This window comes from Argiope bruennichi, chromosome 1 (assembly GCF_947563725.1).
Source record: "Argiope bruennichi chromosome 1, qqArgBrue1.1, whole genome shotgun sequence".
Taxonomy (NCBI): domain Eukaryota; kingdom Metazoa; phylum Arthropoda; class Arachnida; order Araneae; family Araneidae; genus Argiope; species Argiope bruennichi.
This window is the reverse complement of record NC_079151.1, coordinates 94,701,092-94,715,935: the sequence shown is the minus strand read 5'-3', so window position 1 is coordinate 94,715,935 and position 14,844 is coordinate 94,701,092. Positions and strand designations below refer to the sequence as shown.

Below are 14,844 nucleotides of genomic sequence, written 5' to 3'. Positions count from 1 at the left end.
GCTTATAAGCTTCCACCACATTTTAGTGCTTCAAACTTTCTTATTTTATATATTTGTTCTAAAGCACGCTCTTCAAATTTTGATTTATTTCGAAATACAGAAGTTGTAAAATTTTAAACTGAAATTTATTGTATCAAAGACTAAAGGCTATAAATATTTTATTAATTAAATAATTCCGCAGCTAATGAATATTTATATGTGTTTATCCTCGATATTTTCCATAAAATTTATATAATATTGCATTTCTGGTTAATTTTAAATAATTTATCTAAAAAGATAGCTGTTGAGCTGTTGGAGGTTTAAAATTTTTTTATATCTTCTTTAATGACAGTATTTAAAAATGGAAAAAATGTTGTAATACTAATTTTTGAAAGCAAAAAACAAATATTCCAATTGTTTCAAGTTAAGAATTCTTAGTGCCACTCGAAACAAGTCGAAAATACGAAGTCTTTTGAAATATTTTTCTGTCAAATAGCCTTGACCGTCGCTGTAGGTGGTCTCTATTTTGTTTACGTTTTGGAGATAATAGCAGAAGTTTTAACGACCGAGAAGATGAATTCACTCTTTACTTGTATAATAAGATGCATTAAACATTTTTTTTTTTGTCGCTTCATGTCTTTATTAAGAGTTTTCTAAAGAATGTGCGAACATTTATTTATAGTGGCATCTTCTATATTTAGAGCATTTCCTTTCATGGTCCATTATAGTTATCACTTAAGCAGTTTATTTTTTTAAAGCTGTTGCGGTACAAGGAAATCATTGAAAGTTTAAAAAAGAAAAGAAGCAAAATTAAATCTTTTCTAAAAGAGTTTGCAAATAAGTAATAGTAGAATACGGGATTAGGAAAAATGCTAATAAAAAGAAAAAAAATGGATAGCTTTATTTTGAAATCAAACAGATAAAAATGCAATTCTTTTTGGTCATAGGATTGAACTTCTATTAGCTTTTATTGCCTCATATACGAAGCATATAAAGAGAATGTAGCTGAGATGGTCTGAACATAAACGAGACCTGGTGCAGAGTTGAATTACGTGATGCAATAATTTGTCCTCGAGTCATTATTCCTTATTATCATGTGAGAACATGATGTTGCTCTGGTTAGTGGGTTTTGAAGCTCGAAATCGCGTAGGCAATGAATATTGAAGCTCGAAATCGCGTAGGCAATGAATAAAGCATAGATGGCAATTTTCATCATCCTCTTTTAATCGCATATATTTTTTACCTGCTTTTACCAGTATTGCTTTATTATTATGTATGCTTCTTTGAAAGCAGATGCGATTTTAAGAGGTTGACCTGCTTTTACCAGTATTGCTTCATTATTACGTATGAATCTTTGACAGCAGATGCGTTTTTAAAAGGTTGACGTAGAACTATGACATCATAGCTGTTATTTCATCTCAAAATTGGTCGAACTCCAAAACTTTGTTTGCCAGCTAGAAAAATTGAAAATGAAAGTTTAAAAATTTTATATATATATATATATATATATATATATATATATAAAAGAGAGAGAGAGAAAGAGAGAGGGGGGGGGATAGAGACCGAGATATAGAAGTGTCGTTCTTTTAAACTGGTTAATGATTTAAATTAATTAAGACAAATAATGACTTAAAAATAATAATGTTTTCACATGATAACTTCATTTAATTTTTATTTTCTTCAATTTAGTTCAGTAAATTAATTTGCTTTTTTCCCTTTAATTAAAAAAAAAACAAATTGCAAAGTACGAATTCAATTCAAAAATCACTGAACGTTACCAAAACTCTTCTATATTTTATTAAGTATAACTTCTATATTTTATTCAACGTATTTGTAAATTTCAATGAAATTTTGAATGAAATCGATTGAGACGATGTCTGTCTGTCTGTATCCTGTTATCTAAGTGAAAAACTACAGACCGTAAAGAGGTAGATATTTAAATTTTTAAAGTAGTATCTAAAATATAGATTCTTAATGTTTTTTTAACCAAATTTATGAAAGGGTTGACCGTTTGTTGGTTTGTATGTTCTCATGCATGCTCAACATAAACTCAAAAGCGCAATTTAGTATTTGATTTTTAATATGTGGACTACATCTGTAGTTCTGTATCATATTTAGGTTTCAATCGGTCGGAATAAAACGTCCAAAATGCATATTCTGTTTTCGACTGCTTTTGTATATTCGCATTAAACTCCCCCACCCCCTCCCAGAAAAAAATCTCCAAAGATTGTACTGTAGTTTTATTAAAAATTGTAAATCCACACCTAAGATCAATATTTCGTTACTATTGTTGGCCAATACCATGCAGCGCATTTGCAACCTTACACGGTTCACAATTTTATGCGGAATAGCATTTCTACACGAGACTATGCGAGGAAGTTTTGAAGAAGCCATTCCCGCCGGTTTATTACAAAGAACATTGCGTAAACAAAGAACTGTATGAGTTCCATTACGAATAAATGTTTAATAAAGAATCTTTGCCGTTCTTTTTTTCTTTTGTTACTGAGCAAGTCACAAACCAATGTCAAGCATTCAACACGATTTTATTCTTTTTTGCTGCGGTAAGTTAAATCAAACAAGAAAGAAAATAAGCCGAAGGGGGTAAAACCTTGAAAAAAAAAGTTAATTTTGTTATCTTGGCGGGGTTTTTTTGAAAGCGTAAAGCTACATCTGCATAGCTAGTGACTTAAGCAGTTTTTTTAGTTGTCGGAAGTGCTTTGAAGAGATTAAGTAAAAGCTTTAGTATCATTTATATGACCATACTAAAAGCCCTGCGTTTTTGTCCTACCGATAGACAGAACTTTGATAGTGTCTCAGACTACTATTAAATGATGGCGAACTTTACCGGCATAATGTTTTTATACCATTTTTTTATTTGTATGCTTTTATATTCTTTATATTTTTCTGTATTTTTCCAGAATTGTGGAGTCTTGTGAACAACGCCGGCGTTGCCATCTTCTCCGAGTTAGAATGGTGCAGCATGTCCATAATTGAGCACATGTTCAATGTCAATGTCCTGGGAGCTGTTAGAGTGACCAAAGCCTTCTTACCACTTCTTCGAGGATCTAAAGGCAGAGTAGTGGTTGTGGCAAGTGTTGCAGGTCAGCATTTATTGTTTTGTTTAAAATCCTCCTTTAAAATTCTCCTTTGATTTGTTCGTTAAAATTCTAACTCAACTGTAAGATAGAAGAGAATTCATTGTTCATATAGTAGCTGAAGCTGCAGATTCTTCTGCCATTTCAAATATTCAGATCTTTTATTTTCGTAACATTTATCGACACCTTCATAGTAGGATATTTAGGTAAAAAAACTAAGTGAGTTGGAAATCAATCATTGAAGCAGATACACGGTTTAAATTGTATATTCGGTTTAAATTGAATATTAAATGAAGATGATATATGGTGAAACATATATTACCTTATCATTATCGTTATTCCTTTTACATACTACCACTATTCTGTACTTAGAATCAATGACAAAAAGACAGATTAGTTTCCAAAAAGACAGATTAGACATCTGCTGAAGGTTGCTAGTCATAAAAGGAGGCCCCAGACAGGTCGATTTAAAAATCGTTATTTGTTTAGTTTCCAAATAAATATTTTTTGTAAAAATTAAAAATTCCATGAGTTAAAAAATAGGGTAGTATTTATATCAAAGAATAATTTATAAGATTTCTATTTATTTCACTACATTCATTTAATTATTAAAGTATTTATAAACTCCAAGCATTGACATGTGTATAATTGTATACAAACGTGGGTATCGCACTGTCTTGAATCATAATCTATACTTATAATAAAGCTCAATGTGTGTGTGTGTGTGTGTGTGTGTGTGTGTGTGTATGTGTGTGTGTGTGTGTGTTGGCGCTCTACAGGCCAGGTCATTTGACAGACATCTATCAAATTTGGTACATGTATACCTTAGAGGTCGGGTCCCTTTTTTTGAAATTTTAATTAGAATTTTAATTATTAATTAAAAACTAACTTTCCCGCCAAAAAAATCTTCCATTTTCCCCACCGCCAACTTTTTCGCCAAAAAAAATCTTCCATTTTCCCCACCGCCAAATGAGTAAGGCTTCAGTTTCTTTTTTCTCCCAACAGTAATGAGGCTAGGGTTAATATTTTTCGGCGGATTATTTTAAACGATTCTGTTTATTTTCTTAATGTTTTATGCATTTAAAATTAAACATTGTTAATTAATCCATGTTTCAGATTCATTCTGAAGTACTTTTGAATTAAAATAACACAGAATAAAGGAAATTAAAAATGTATAATCTGCCTAGCGTTACCCCAACTGGCGTAGAAAAATTCATGCATTTGCGTTACCTAACTGGCGAAGAAAATTCACGCATGCGCATTGTTCTGATTGTTGTCATGACAACCACTTTCAACGGATGATTTAAATTATTTTTAGGTTAGTTGCATGCTTTTGTAAGTAAATTGTATTTATGTTAGTTATATATTTTTTGTATATGCTTATAGTTTTAAGTACATCGTTTTTTAAATAGTTTTTTTTTTACCTGTTTTCCATTGTTTAAATTTTTTTTAAGTTAGTTGCATGCTTTTGTAATTAAATTGTATTTATGTTAGTTATATATTTTTTTGTATATGCTTATAGTTTTAAGTACATCGTTTTTTAAGTAGTTTTTTTTAAACCTGTTTTAGACCGATTATTTTAAACGATTCATTTTATTTTCTTAGTGTTTAATGCATTTAAAATAAAACATTGTTAATGAATCGATCTGTTCATGATGAATCTGAGAAAATTTTGTTGACAAATTCTTGAGATATTACATAAATTAAGAAAGATATTCTTTAGTGCCCATAAAGTTTAAACGCTCAGTGAGTCTATTATCAGTAATCATATTATTAAAAAAAATGCTTTGTTTCAGTAAAAAATATTATTATATTAATTCCAGATTAATCATTTACACTTTAATTTAAAGCATAAATTCTACGAGGGGTAACAGAAAATTAGAGAGATACATATCATGCTATGACTGAAGGCCTTTATAATATTATGAGTGAATTATATGACTATCAAAATTTGAAGTTTTAAAATATTTTGCTGAAGAATCTATTAAAGTTGGAATTGCATAAAATATTTAATTATTAAATTTTAACGAACATTAAGATTGGCGAACCGACTGGTCGCCAAAGGCGGCTAGTATATAAATAAAAACACTTATTTTCACAAAATTTTTAAAATAAAAAAATTAACCAAAAATATATCTTTGGAATGTTAAACGGAATTGAAAATTTTATCAAAAGAGAGCCCTTATAAAGCTCCGCAAAAATGACTAAGCTTCCCTCTGCATAAAAAATGTCATTCAGAGCTGTCATAATCTGTTAACTGCGCTGACCGGCTTGTCTTGCGGAAGTTTACAATTTAATAACACAATATATGAAATGATGCTGAAGTGGTGAAGTTAATAAAATAAAGAATTATTATAGGAATGCACTCCGCCACTTGCATAGTTGGAAAAAAAAATGAAAAGATTGGAAAGTTGCAGATAATAACATTGGACCAAAAAATTGCGTAAAATAGCCTCACCCTCCTTACAAACATGTTTATACATAAAATACCTGTATGAAGATGCCGGCTATCATCGGCGAAGGCGACGTCACAAGCCACACTGCAATTATAATACCATTAGGGATGCCTGCCTACCTATACAGCTCCTTCTCATTTTCCTGTTCGAAATAATACCCCCTCTCGTAACGGATGTTAAATAACTTAAATAGGAAAAAAAACTTACTAATAGCCTTAGCATGCAGAGTATTGAATGGTTGGTAGCCGCAGATGATAGAACAAATATTATAATCTGTGCAAAATATTTCTCAGTACGGTATAAATCATTCACAAAATTCTCGGGAAGGAGGTACGTTCCGTCATCAGCGACGGCGTGTCAATCACTCAAAACTCTCAATTTTGTGACCTCTAGAGAAGTGAGAATCTACTTCCATGTCTGAAAAATTCTAAATCTCTTATTTAGAGGGCTGAGTTGAGATAATAAGTAAATACAGGCAGCCAAAATATTACTTTTGATAAACTGCCAAATGTCAATCAATATATTATGATAAAGATAAACTGTATATTTTGATTTTGATTTGCGCTATTCTTAGATAACCATTTATGGTCAGTGCAAGTATGAGATTTTCAATTTCTGTTGTAAAAAGAGAGACCTGATGATTGTCACCAGCCAACTGCCACATATTGATATTGTATATTGTATAGTGATAGTAAAAGCGAAATGTCATCCCTTTTTTCTTTTTCTAGTTGGTTGAAGAATAACGGAAGTCGATTAAAAAATATATTATTTTTGCTTTCTCTTTTTGCTTCCGTATAAAACGTGTTGCATTTTGTTGCCTTTAAGCGAAAGTAATACAAAATGTTGACTCTTTTGTAAGAATTTTTATCCATAACTTGAAGTAAATCTGTTCTATTTCTACACTTTTCTGCAGTATTTATATATTATTCATTCTCATTATCGTTTTCTTAAAAGCCCTCATTATTTAAGACGCCGATACTATTCCCGAAGTTTTTTGGTTTTATTTTTGTTACATGTTGTTATTTAGTTAGAATTCCAGATTTTTAATTGACTTCTGACGTTATTGGATGCAGTAAATAATATAGATGTTATTTTTTGTTTTAAATTTTAGTTAAGGGTGCATACTTATTATGTAATAATATATTCCGTTTCTTACCAGTTAAACAAACACTAAATACATGTTAATCCAAATGCCAAAAAGTCAATCAGTTAGGGATGATCAATTACCTTCAATTTCAAGATTGAGTAAAAACAATGTTTGCTATTAATTTTTATTTTTTATTTTTCTTTGTTTCATAAAATCTTGTAAAATTTTTGCGCCATTTTTTTATATAAAATGAACCATTTGTTGTAAAATAATGTCTCTTTCTTACCTTTATCGAATAAGCGGGAACAATCTTTCTTGAACACAAAATGTATTGCAATCGCCCCCCCCCCCCCCACACACAAAAAAAATCGGACAGTGAGATTTAAAAATCTGCCTGAGTTCGAAAAACCTATTCCTAGAATTATATAGATCTGTCTCTATCAGAGCCATAATCTCAGACTTGGGTCCCCGGGGAACAGATAATAACCTAAACATATGCCCTCCCCCCCTTTATCGTTTCTCCAAATCTTAACCATTTTTATGTCCTTTTTAGGGAAGGGGCGCTATGCTCAGAGCCTAGAGGCACGATTCCAGTGATAGTTAAGCCGAGGCCGTGCGCGAAAAAGATAAACAGAAGTAGCTATGCAGGTATGTAGCTATGCTTCTAGGTAGCGCTCTTGTCTTTTTCGCGCACGGCCTCGGTTAAGCCCATTCCGATGGTCCGTGCACGCCTTGAATCCGGCGCATTTTGCCCTCCTTGTTGCCCACTTGTGGTTTTCCGGGGTTCTTTGATGTCTGTTCATTTTATCGATAGTTTGCTGGTAGCTCCCGATCGACATCCAAAGACGAGAGTAGTCCTACAGTGGGTCAGATGACAGATTTATTACCATATTCGTAACGGATCATCGGAACGGGACTTTATGGATATTGTCCGAGAACAACATAATTCATAAACGAAGCGGCTGAAATTTGGATATGGTTTTTACACAAGATTTGTAGAATTCTATCAGATTTTAGAACATAATCCATGGGAGAAAAGTTAATCTGTTAATTTATCACTGGACATGTAAATAATGAAAAAATTGACAAGCTCGATAGATGTCATTTAGGATTTGGTTTTATCCTCAAAATTCTAGATGTGCATCAGATTTTGGAATGAATCCATTGGTAAATTGAGCCTCTGTGTATTTATATGCTTGTGAACGCAATTTATTAGATAAATGAAATTTGTTGCGAAGTCTTGTCACCACAATTATTAATCTGTAACAAATTTTGGATTTAATATTTCCAAGTAAAGCTGGTCAAAATGCTTATTCATTTCATTTCACTAGATCTCGAAGCACAAAAACGCCATATTATGCAAGTGTATGAGAAAATTGAAATGAACACATTTCCGTTGGTTTCTATTCTATTTAAAAGTATTACTGTCTGAAAGAGCTGACTCCTTTGTTTGAGAGCTAGGCTGTTTTCCTTATTTCAGTTGTGAATTAATATCTTTTTACGAATAGGATAAACATATTCGATGCAAATCCATGTTGTAAGCATTTTAAAGGTCAACTTTTACATGAAGCGTGTTAATGAATCCCATTGTATTCTAATGCCTGTTCCTTAATTCAGTCATATTTCCATAAATTATTGTATTATGAAATTTGTAGCATTTTATTCTTGGATTTCCTTTGTTATTTATTATTTATAAGAAATACAAGGAGCTTTTTTTTGTTTTGTTCAAAATGCAGACTAAATTATTATTATTTTTTTTTAATCTGTGCGCACATTTTGTTTTTGAATACACGTTACGATGTAAAAGAAATGCCATGTTTTTTTTTTTATTTTTTTTTTTAATCAATCTTTTAACAGGATAATTGTTCGGGTCTATGATTTACGTTTGCAGACGATATTTAACTCATGTAAATTTTGTTTCAATAAGATTTCAAATTCTGCATATTTGTAAATTAAAAAATCAATTCAGTCGCTATGCATTATTTCCATATTTTTGGATTGTTTCTATATTCAAATTTACTTAAAAGGTAAAGTGCATAATAATTAAAAAGAAAAAAAATATTTGGTTACAAGATTTTTAAATTTCAAAAGTTAATTTCATATTTAAAAAAAAAGAATTCGAGGTAAATTCTCTCTTTCTTTCAATAATATAAATTTCATTATATAAATATTTTACTATAAAATAAAAAACGGAATTAATTATATAATGAATATAAAAAATTTTGCCTCTTTTTACATCTCTAACTCACATGTTAGCAATAATTCAAATATTATTATTTACTAGTAAACTTTCAAATTAAAATAAAAACAAGCTATAAAAGTTTACGTTGTTTATTATATTCTTAAAACGCAGCTTTTAATACATATCTTTATTTTTAAATTCATTTCGTGTTGCCGTAATAAATATCAAAGATCCAATATGAAGTTCCAGTACAAATATAAAGAAAATTGGGAATAATGTTTTTTCGATGCTTTTCTTTCAATATTAATACATTTCAAAATTTGTCGAAACATCGAATACGAGTTTCCTTTCAAAGACTTTGGTTCGTAAGTTACTAATATAAAATGAATTTTATTGAAATAATTTAAATGTTTTTATGAATATGAAAAATATGTAGATACTTGTTGCTCTCATAAGAAATGTAATGACATTTCAAAACTTCGTAGTTTCAATTGGTTTAGTTTCAACATCAAAATTCAGATACATTTAGTGTACTATGACATTTTTACCATTTGTTTCTTTGTTGTTGCTACGTATGTTGCAATACATAAGAGATATTGGGCAATATTTGTAATAAAAGAGCTTTAAATCTTTATATTATTCGAGAAATATATGTCTGGAATTATGGTACAAATACAAATTAGCAAGATCTTAAGAAGCGTTTTTGTTATTCCGGAAAATGTAACTTTTGCGTGTTCCATGCATCAGAAGTAAATTCAGTCGGTATTTATTTCTATTATCACCAGTTTGCCTTTGGCGACCAATTTGCTCGCTTAGGATTGATGCTTGCTTCAAATTTCAAATGATACTCGTATTTTGTATAATCATCTTAATGCTTTCCTCAGTAAAATTTTGAATTCCTCAGTAAGTTTTTGAATTTAAAATTATAATAAATATATGATATACTGTATTAGAAACCTTACATCGTTCTCTTCAATATGCTATGCATTTCCCTAATTTTCTTTCTATATCTTTATTCGTTCATTTCTATGACAAGGAAGAATAGTAGTGCTTAAAAAGTCAGAACAATAGTGTTGCAGCAATAAAAAAAAGAAAGAAAAAGAAGAAAAACATTTTAATAATTTGTAACTAATTAAAATTTTTAAAAAATCGTCCATAGATGCACATTTAAAAGGGCATGTTCAATCTCCAATGTATATATTTGTCTAATTTGGTAGCACTGATTTTTGGCTTGTAGACCGCCAATACACATGCGCTCACACATACACTTCATCGTTATAATTAGTAGAAAAAATGTGCCTTCTTCGCTCTTGCTATGACATTGTTTGGTAATTAAAATTCTTTCTATTGAAATATAAAAACAGATAGAAAAATTTTCTGCATTTTTTTCCATATTAAATTATATTGTGTAATTTGTAAAAACCGGAAAGAAATAATAAATATCTGAAATTATTTAAAATAGAGTATTACTAATTTAGACACAAGATTTTAAAATGTGTTGTCAAAATGGTAGAAATAATATTAGTAGAAAAATACAGCATTGTTCCCGATTTAAGAAGTGTGACCTTCAATTTTTCTCACTTTTTTTTCTTGCATTTATGTATGATGAAGGAAAATTCGTTGCGTTTGAACACAAGAATTGCGTGATTCTTATGATGCCATTTATTGAACGGCTCCGGATGCTGGTAATTGCTGTTTTCTGTTCAATTGTCGGGACTTTTCTTTCGCTTTTAATCTATTCATTGGTTTGAATATGTGAATTGAAGCCGCGTGTCAGAATTTGCCAAGTTAATCACGGAATATTTGAATCACTTTGCTTGAAGAATGAAAGCTGTCAATTCAGTTTTCATCTGTGTTTCTCTTTCGTAATTGATTGACCTTCTGACAGTTGTGAACATTATTTGCTTTTTCAAACAAGCAATTAAATTGGAAGCCAAAAAGTAACCATCAACTCATTATTTCAATCTCTATATACACATGTAATTTTCATTGCTATAATTGGCTAATATTAAAATTCATTGTACTGCTCAATTTTAAAAGTCAAGAATACTTTTGTATATTAATTTGGATAATTAAAGGAACATTATGGGAAATAGAAATGTTGATAAGGTTAGGGATAATAAAAGGAAAGAGCAAAATAAGATTAAAAATTTGCATGAAACAGTTAACAATTATTTAAAACTGTTTCACAATTTCAAACACAATTTTAAAGCTTTATAGAACTGCACATGTTGAATAACGAATAAATTTGAATGCTATAGCATTCAGGCCATTTTATATCATTTAAAAAAATATATGCTGGAACTTTCGTGTCTATGAACGAAATAAAGATTTAGAAGAAATATTTGTTGCTGAAATTTAAATACATTGGTACTGAAAGAACAGATACAATTTTTCGATATACATCCTATATATAATGGTGATGGTTTTTAATCTTTTTTTAATTCAAAGTATTAAAAAAATTTGGTCAAAACCTGTGGTCTTTAAAAATCTAATTTTAAAACCTTGATTTTTCTTCGCAGATTTTATATAAAGGAAAATGATAAATATATCACACCAAATGATTCAATTATATTTTTATTTACTCTCATAATGCGGAGTAAAAACAGAGAAAATACTGTAATCTTAAAAAAGAAAATGAAAAAAACAAAACATATATGCCAAGATTTAATGAATCTTCATTTTAGACTGCTCAAAAGAAAAAGAAACGGTTAAAGAAAAACACATCCTGTTTGTTGGAGAGTTGTTGACAAAAAACTCCACAAAGTAACAGCTAAGTACATGGCAAGCAAACGATTGTTAACCAAAAATGTAAATATACTATATATCAAATGTTGAACTAAATTCATCAATGGATCGAAGTACTTTCCTAATCATGTAGTCTAATGTCTTTTCTGCATTTTAGAGTTAAAAAAAATTATACATATTTACAAAGATTTTTTGCATGTCAATTACCATTTAATTTGAATGAAAATATTATATTGATTTTTAATTATAATCTTAATTACGCGTTGCTTTTAATGCCTCCCAAAATATCTTATGCACTTTATTATATTTTTTATTATTGCATTCATTTGCATACTCATTTCAGCAAGTAAAAATATTTAAATTCATTTGTGTATGCATTATCCTGCTTTTGCATCCTAAAGAATTTTAAATCTCATCATGTCAAAAAAAAATTAATGTACAGATGATAAATTTTAACTCATTATAGCTATTTTTCAAACTGTTGTAAGGTAACATTGAAATATATTTCGTTATAAAGTAAAATAAGAATAACAGCCTTATTTATTGATTTTGCCAAGGAATTCCATAAAATTGCTCTCTTTATATTTCTTATAGAAAATGGAATATATAGAAACAAATTGCAATAGAAATTTCTCATTTTATATAATTTATTTATGCACTTGTCGTCGAACCGGACAATAGTTTTTTTCCCGTTTTTCACATTTAGCTCAAAAACAAATTATATAAATTTATTTATTAATATTATTAAAATGCAATGAGTAAAATATTTTTTCATTCCAAAGTTATGCTTCGAAACGTATAGTTTATACGTTTTAAAAGTTAATTAATAACATCTTAAAAATGCTTCATCAAAATGATTAAATATTTTATTTTTTATTATTTATTGATTTCGAAAACATAGCTTACTTTTTCATCAATATGTAACCAAAATCAAAAATGTCTAAATGTGCTTGGGAATCATCTTAAAAAATTCTACGAAGCTAATATTTTAATAATTATGCAGCATGTTAGAATAAGCCGAATTCATTTTAGATGATCTTTCTAAACCTTTGCACAATTTTTGCTTTTTAAATCGTTATGTGTAAAATAAATACAAGGTAAAAAGGTAAAAAAAAAAACCTTTGGACAAAGTTATTACATTATAGAATAGAAGTTAATTAATTTCTATTTAATTTTTGTTCTCTTCTTTTTGTCTACCACTTCAATTATAACATATTTTATAATGTATCTTTTAGTTTACGTATTGTTTTTTTTTTGGCTTTTTTACAATGCCAAGCAACATATATGCTATTACAGAGTTGTTTAAGCAAGACAAACGACAGATGAAGCCTTTCATTTGCTTAATATGTCTCGGCAAACAGCGTTTGATGGAATCTATCGTTTCAAAAAGCTTGACAATGATGGCCAAAGTCCAGGAAGTGAACAAAAACGTATTGTGAACACTTTCAATAGCCGTAAGGTTATCAAAAAGCAAGTTCGATGAAATTAGAGGATTTCTATGAGAAAGATCGCTTGTGAACTGGGAATAAGGGACCGATCAGGCATGAATGGCAAAAACAGAGCTTCAACTAAAGCCTTACAATTTCCAAAAAGTTCAGCTTCTGACCAAAGAAAAACAAATGATCCGACTCCAAATGCGTGTGACAACACCAAAGATGACGCGCCACAATCAGCGCTTAATCTTTTGAGACGCGCCACAAGTCAGCGCTGAGAGAGATTCCTTTGCACTAATGAGAAGCTCTTTAACGTTCAAAAGCTCATAACACCTAGAACTACAGGATCTAGTCTGTAGACGTTCCAAGCATTTTAGCAATCGTTCAACATCGCAAAAAATTCAAAGTCAGTCATGGTCTGAGGCGGAATTTGCGCAAGCGGGCGGCAAAACATCTCTGGTTTTTGTGGATGAGGGTGTTAAAATGAATCAAAAAGTGTACCAATGGGAGATTCTAGAAGCTGTTGTATTTTCGTGGGTCAAAACGCACCTTGGCAATGTAAAGTGGGAGTTTCGACAAGACTCTGCACCAGCTCACAAGCCTAAAAAGGCAGAAGAGTGGTTCGAAAAGAGCGCATTTTTCTGACGTGGTATCAACTGGAGAATGGACACAATACTCGCCGAATCTCAATCTAATGATTATAGTGTATGGTCCATTTTAGAGTTAAGGACTTGCACTAAACGACATGAAAGTTTGGACTCTAAAGCAATGGCTTCGTCGGCAATGGGATGGATTAAAAGTAGAAGACTTGCGGCCCAATGCTGAAAATTTCAATAAGCGTTTGCGCTTCTGCATCACTGTAAAAGATGGACACTTTGAAACAAATTAAATTTATTTATTATTAAAAGTCTACTCTTATTATTATTTGTTATATTTTATTAATTTATTTATTTTTAATCAAGTTATAGTAAAATTGTTTGTCCGCACCCTGTATAACGCGGCTCTGTCAAATTGGTAACTGACCTTTGTATACAGAAATGTATTTTTTGAGAGGAATAAAAGAACAAAACAAAAAGTGGATGGTGAAGAAATTATATTTATAACTAGCCGCCTTTGGCGACCAGCCGGTTCGCCAATCTTAATGTTCGTTAAAATTTTAATAATTAAATATTTTATGCAATTCCTACTTTAATAACTCCATCAAAATATTTTAAAACTTCAAATTTTGATAGTCATATAATTCACTCATAATATTATTAAGGCCTTCAGTCATAACGTAATATGTATCTCTCTAATTTTCTGTTAACTCCCGTAGAATTTATGCCTTAAATTAAAGTGGAAAGTATTAATCTGCAATTAATATAATAATATTTTTTACTGAAACAAAGCATTTCTTTTTATATAATTACTGAAAACAGAGTCACTGAGCGTTTAAACTTTATGGGCACTAAAGAATATCTTTTTTAATTTATCTAATACAGTAGACTCCCGATTATCCGCGTGTGCCGCATTAAGTTTTTTTTTTTTTTTTTTTGCTTCCAAGCAAAGAAAAAATGCTTCCAAAGCAAGAAGCAAACACAAATGACTGATTTCTTCAAAAAGGTGTAATTTTACAGTTATGCTTTTGTAATTACATAATACATTATAGTATTAAAACAGTACATATGTATTAATTTTTCTGTGTATCCCTGACGCCTCTCGTAAGTACAAAGCACTTTTCTGTTTTCATTAACAAAATGCATTTTAGGTTAGTTTTGAGTGATATACTAAAATATTAAGCATTAGTTAAACATTTCCTGCTGTTTATTTTACGTTTCATTGTACATAAAACAATTTTTCAAAGTTGGAATGACTGTTTTCTCTT

The 14,844-nt window shown here is 30.0% G+C and overlaps 1 protein-coding gene across 1 annotated transcript in view; it reads left to right on the top strand.

Moving 5' to 3' along the window:
* Positions 1-14,844, top strand: part of LOC129963899 (17-beta-hydroxysteroid dehydrogenase type 6-like) — a 59,057-nt gene that overhangs the window by 41,097 nt on the left and 3,116 nt on the right. The window contains exon 3 of the mRNA XM_056078490.1: positions 2,898-3,080. Within this exon, the coding sequence (XP_055934465.1) occupies positions 2,898-3,080 (183 nt within the window). The remainder of the gene's footprint in view (positions 1-2,897; positions 3,081-14,844) is intronic.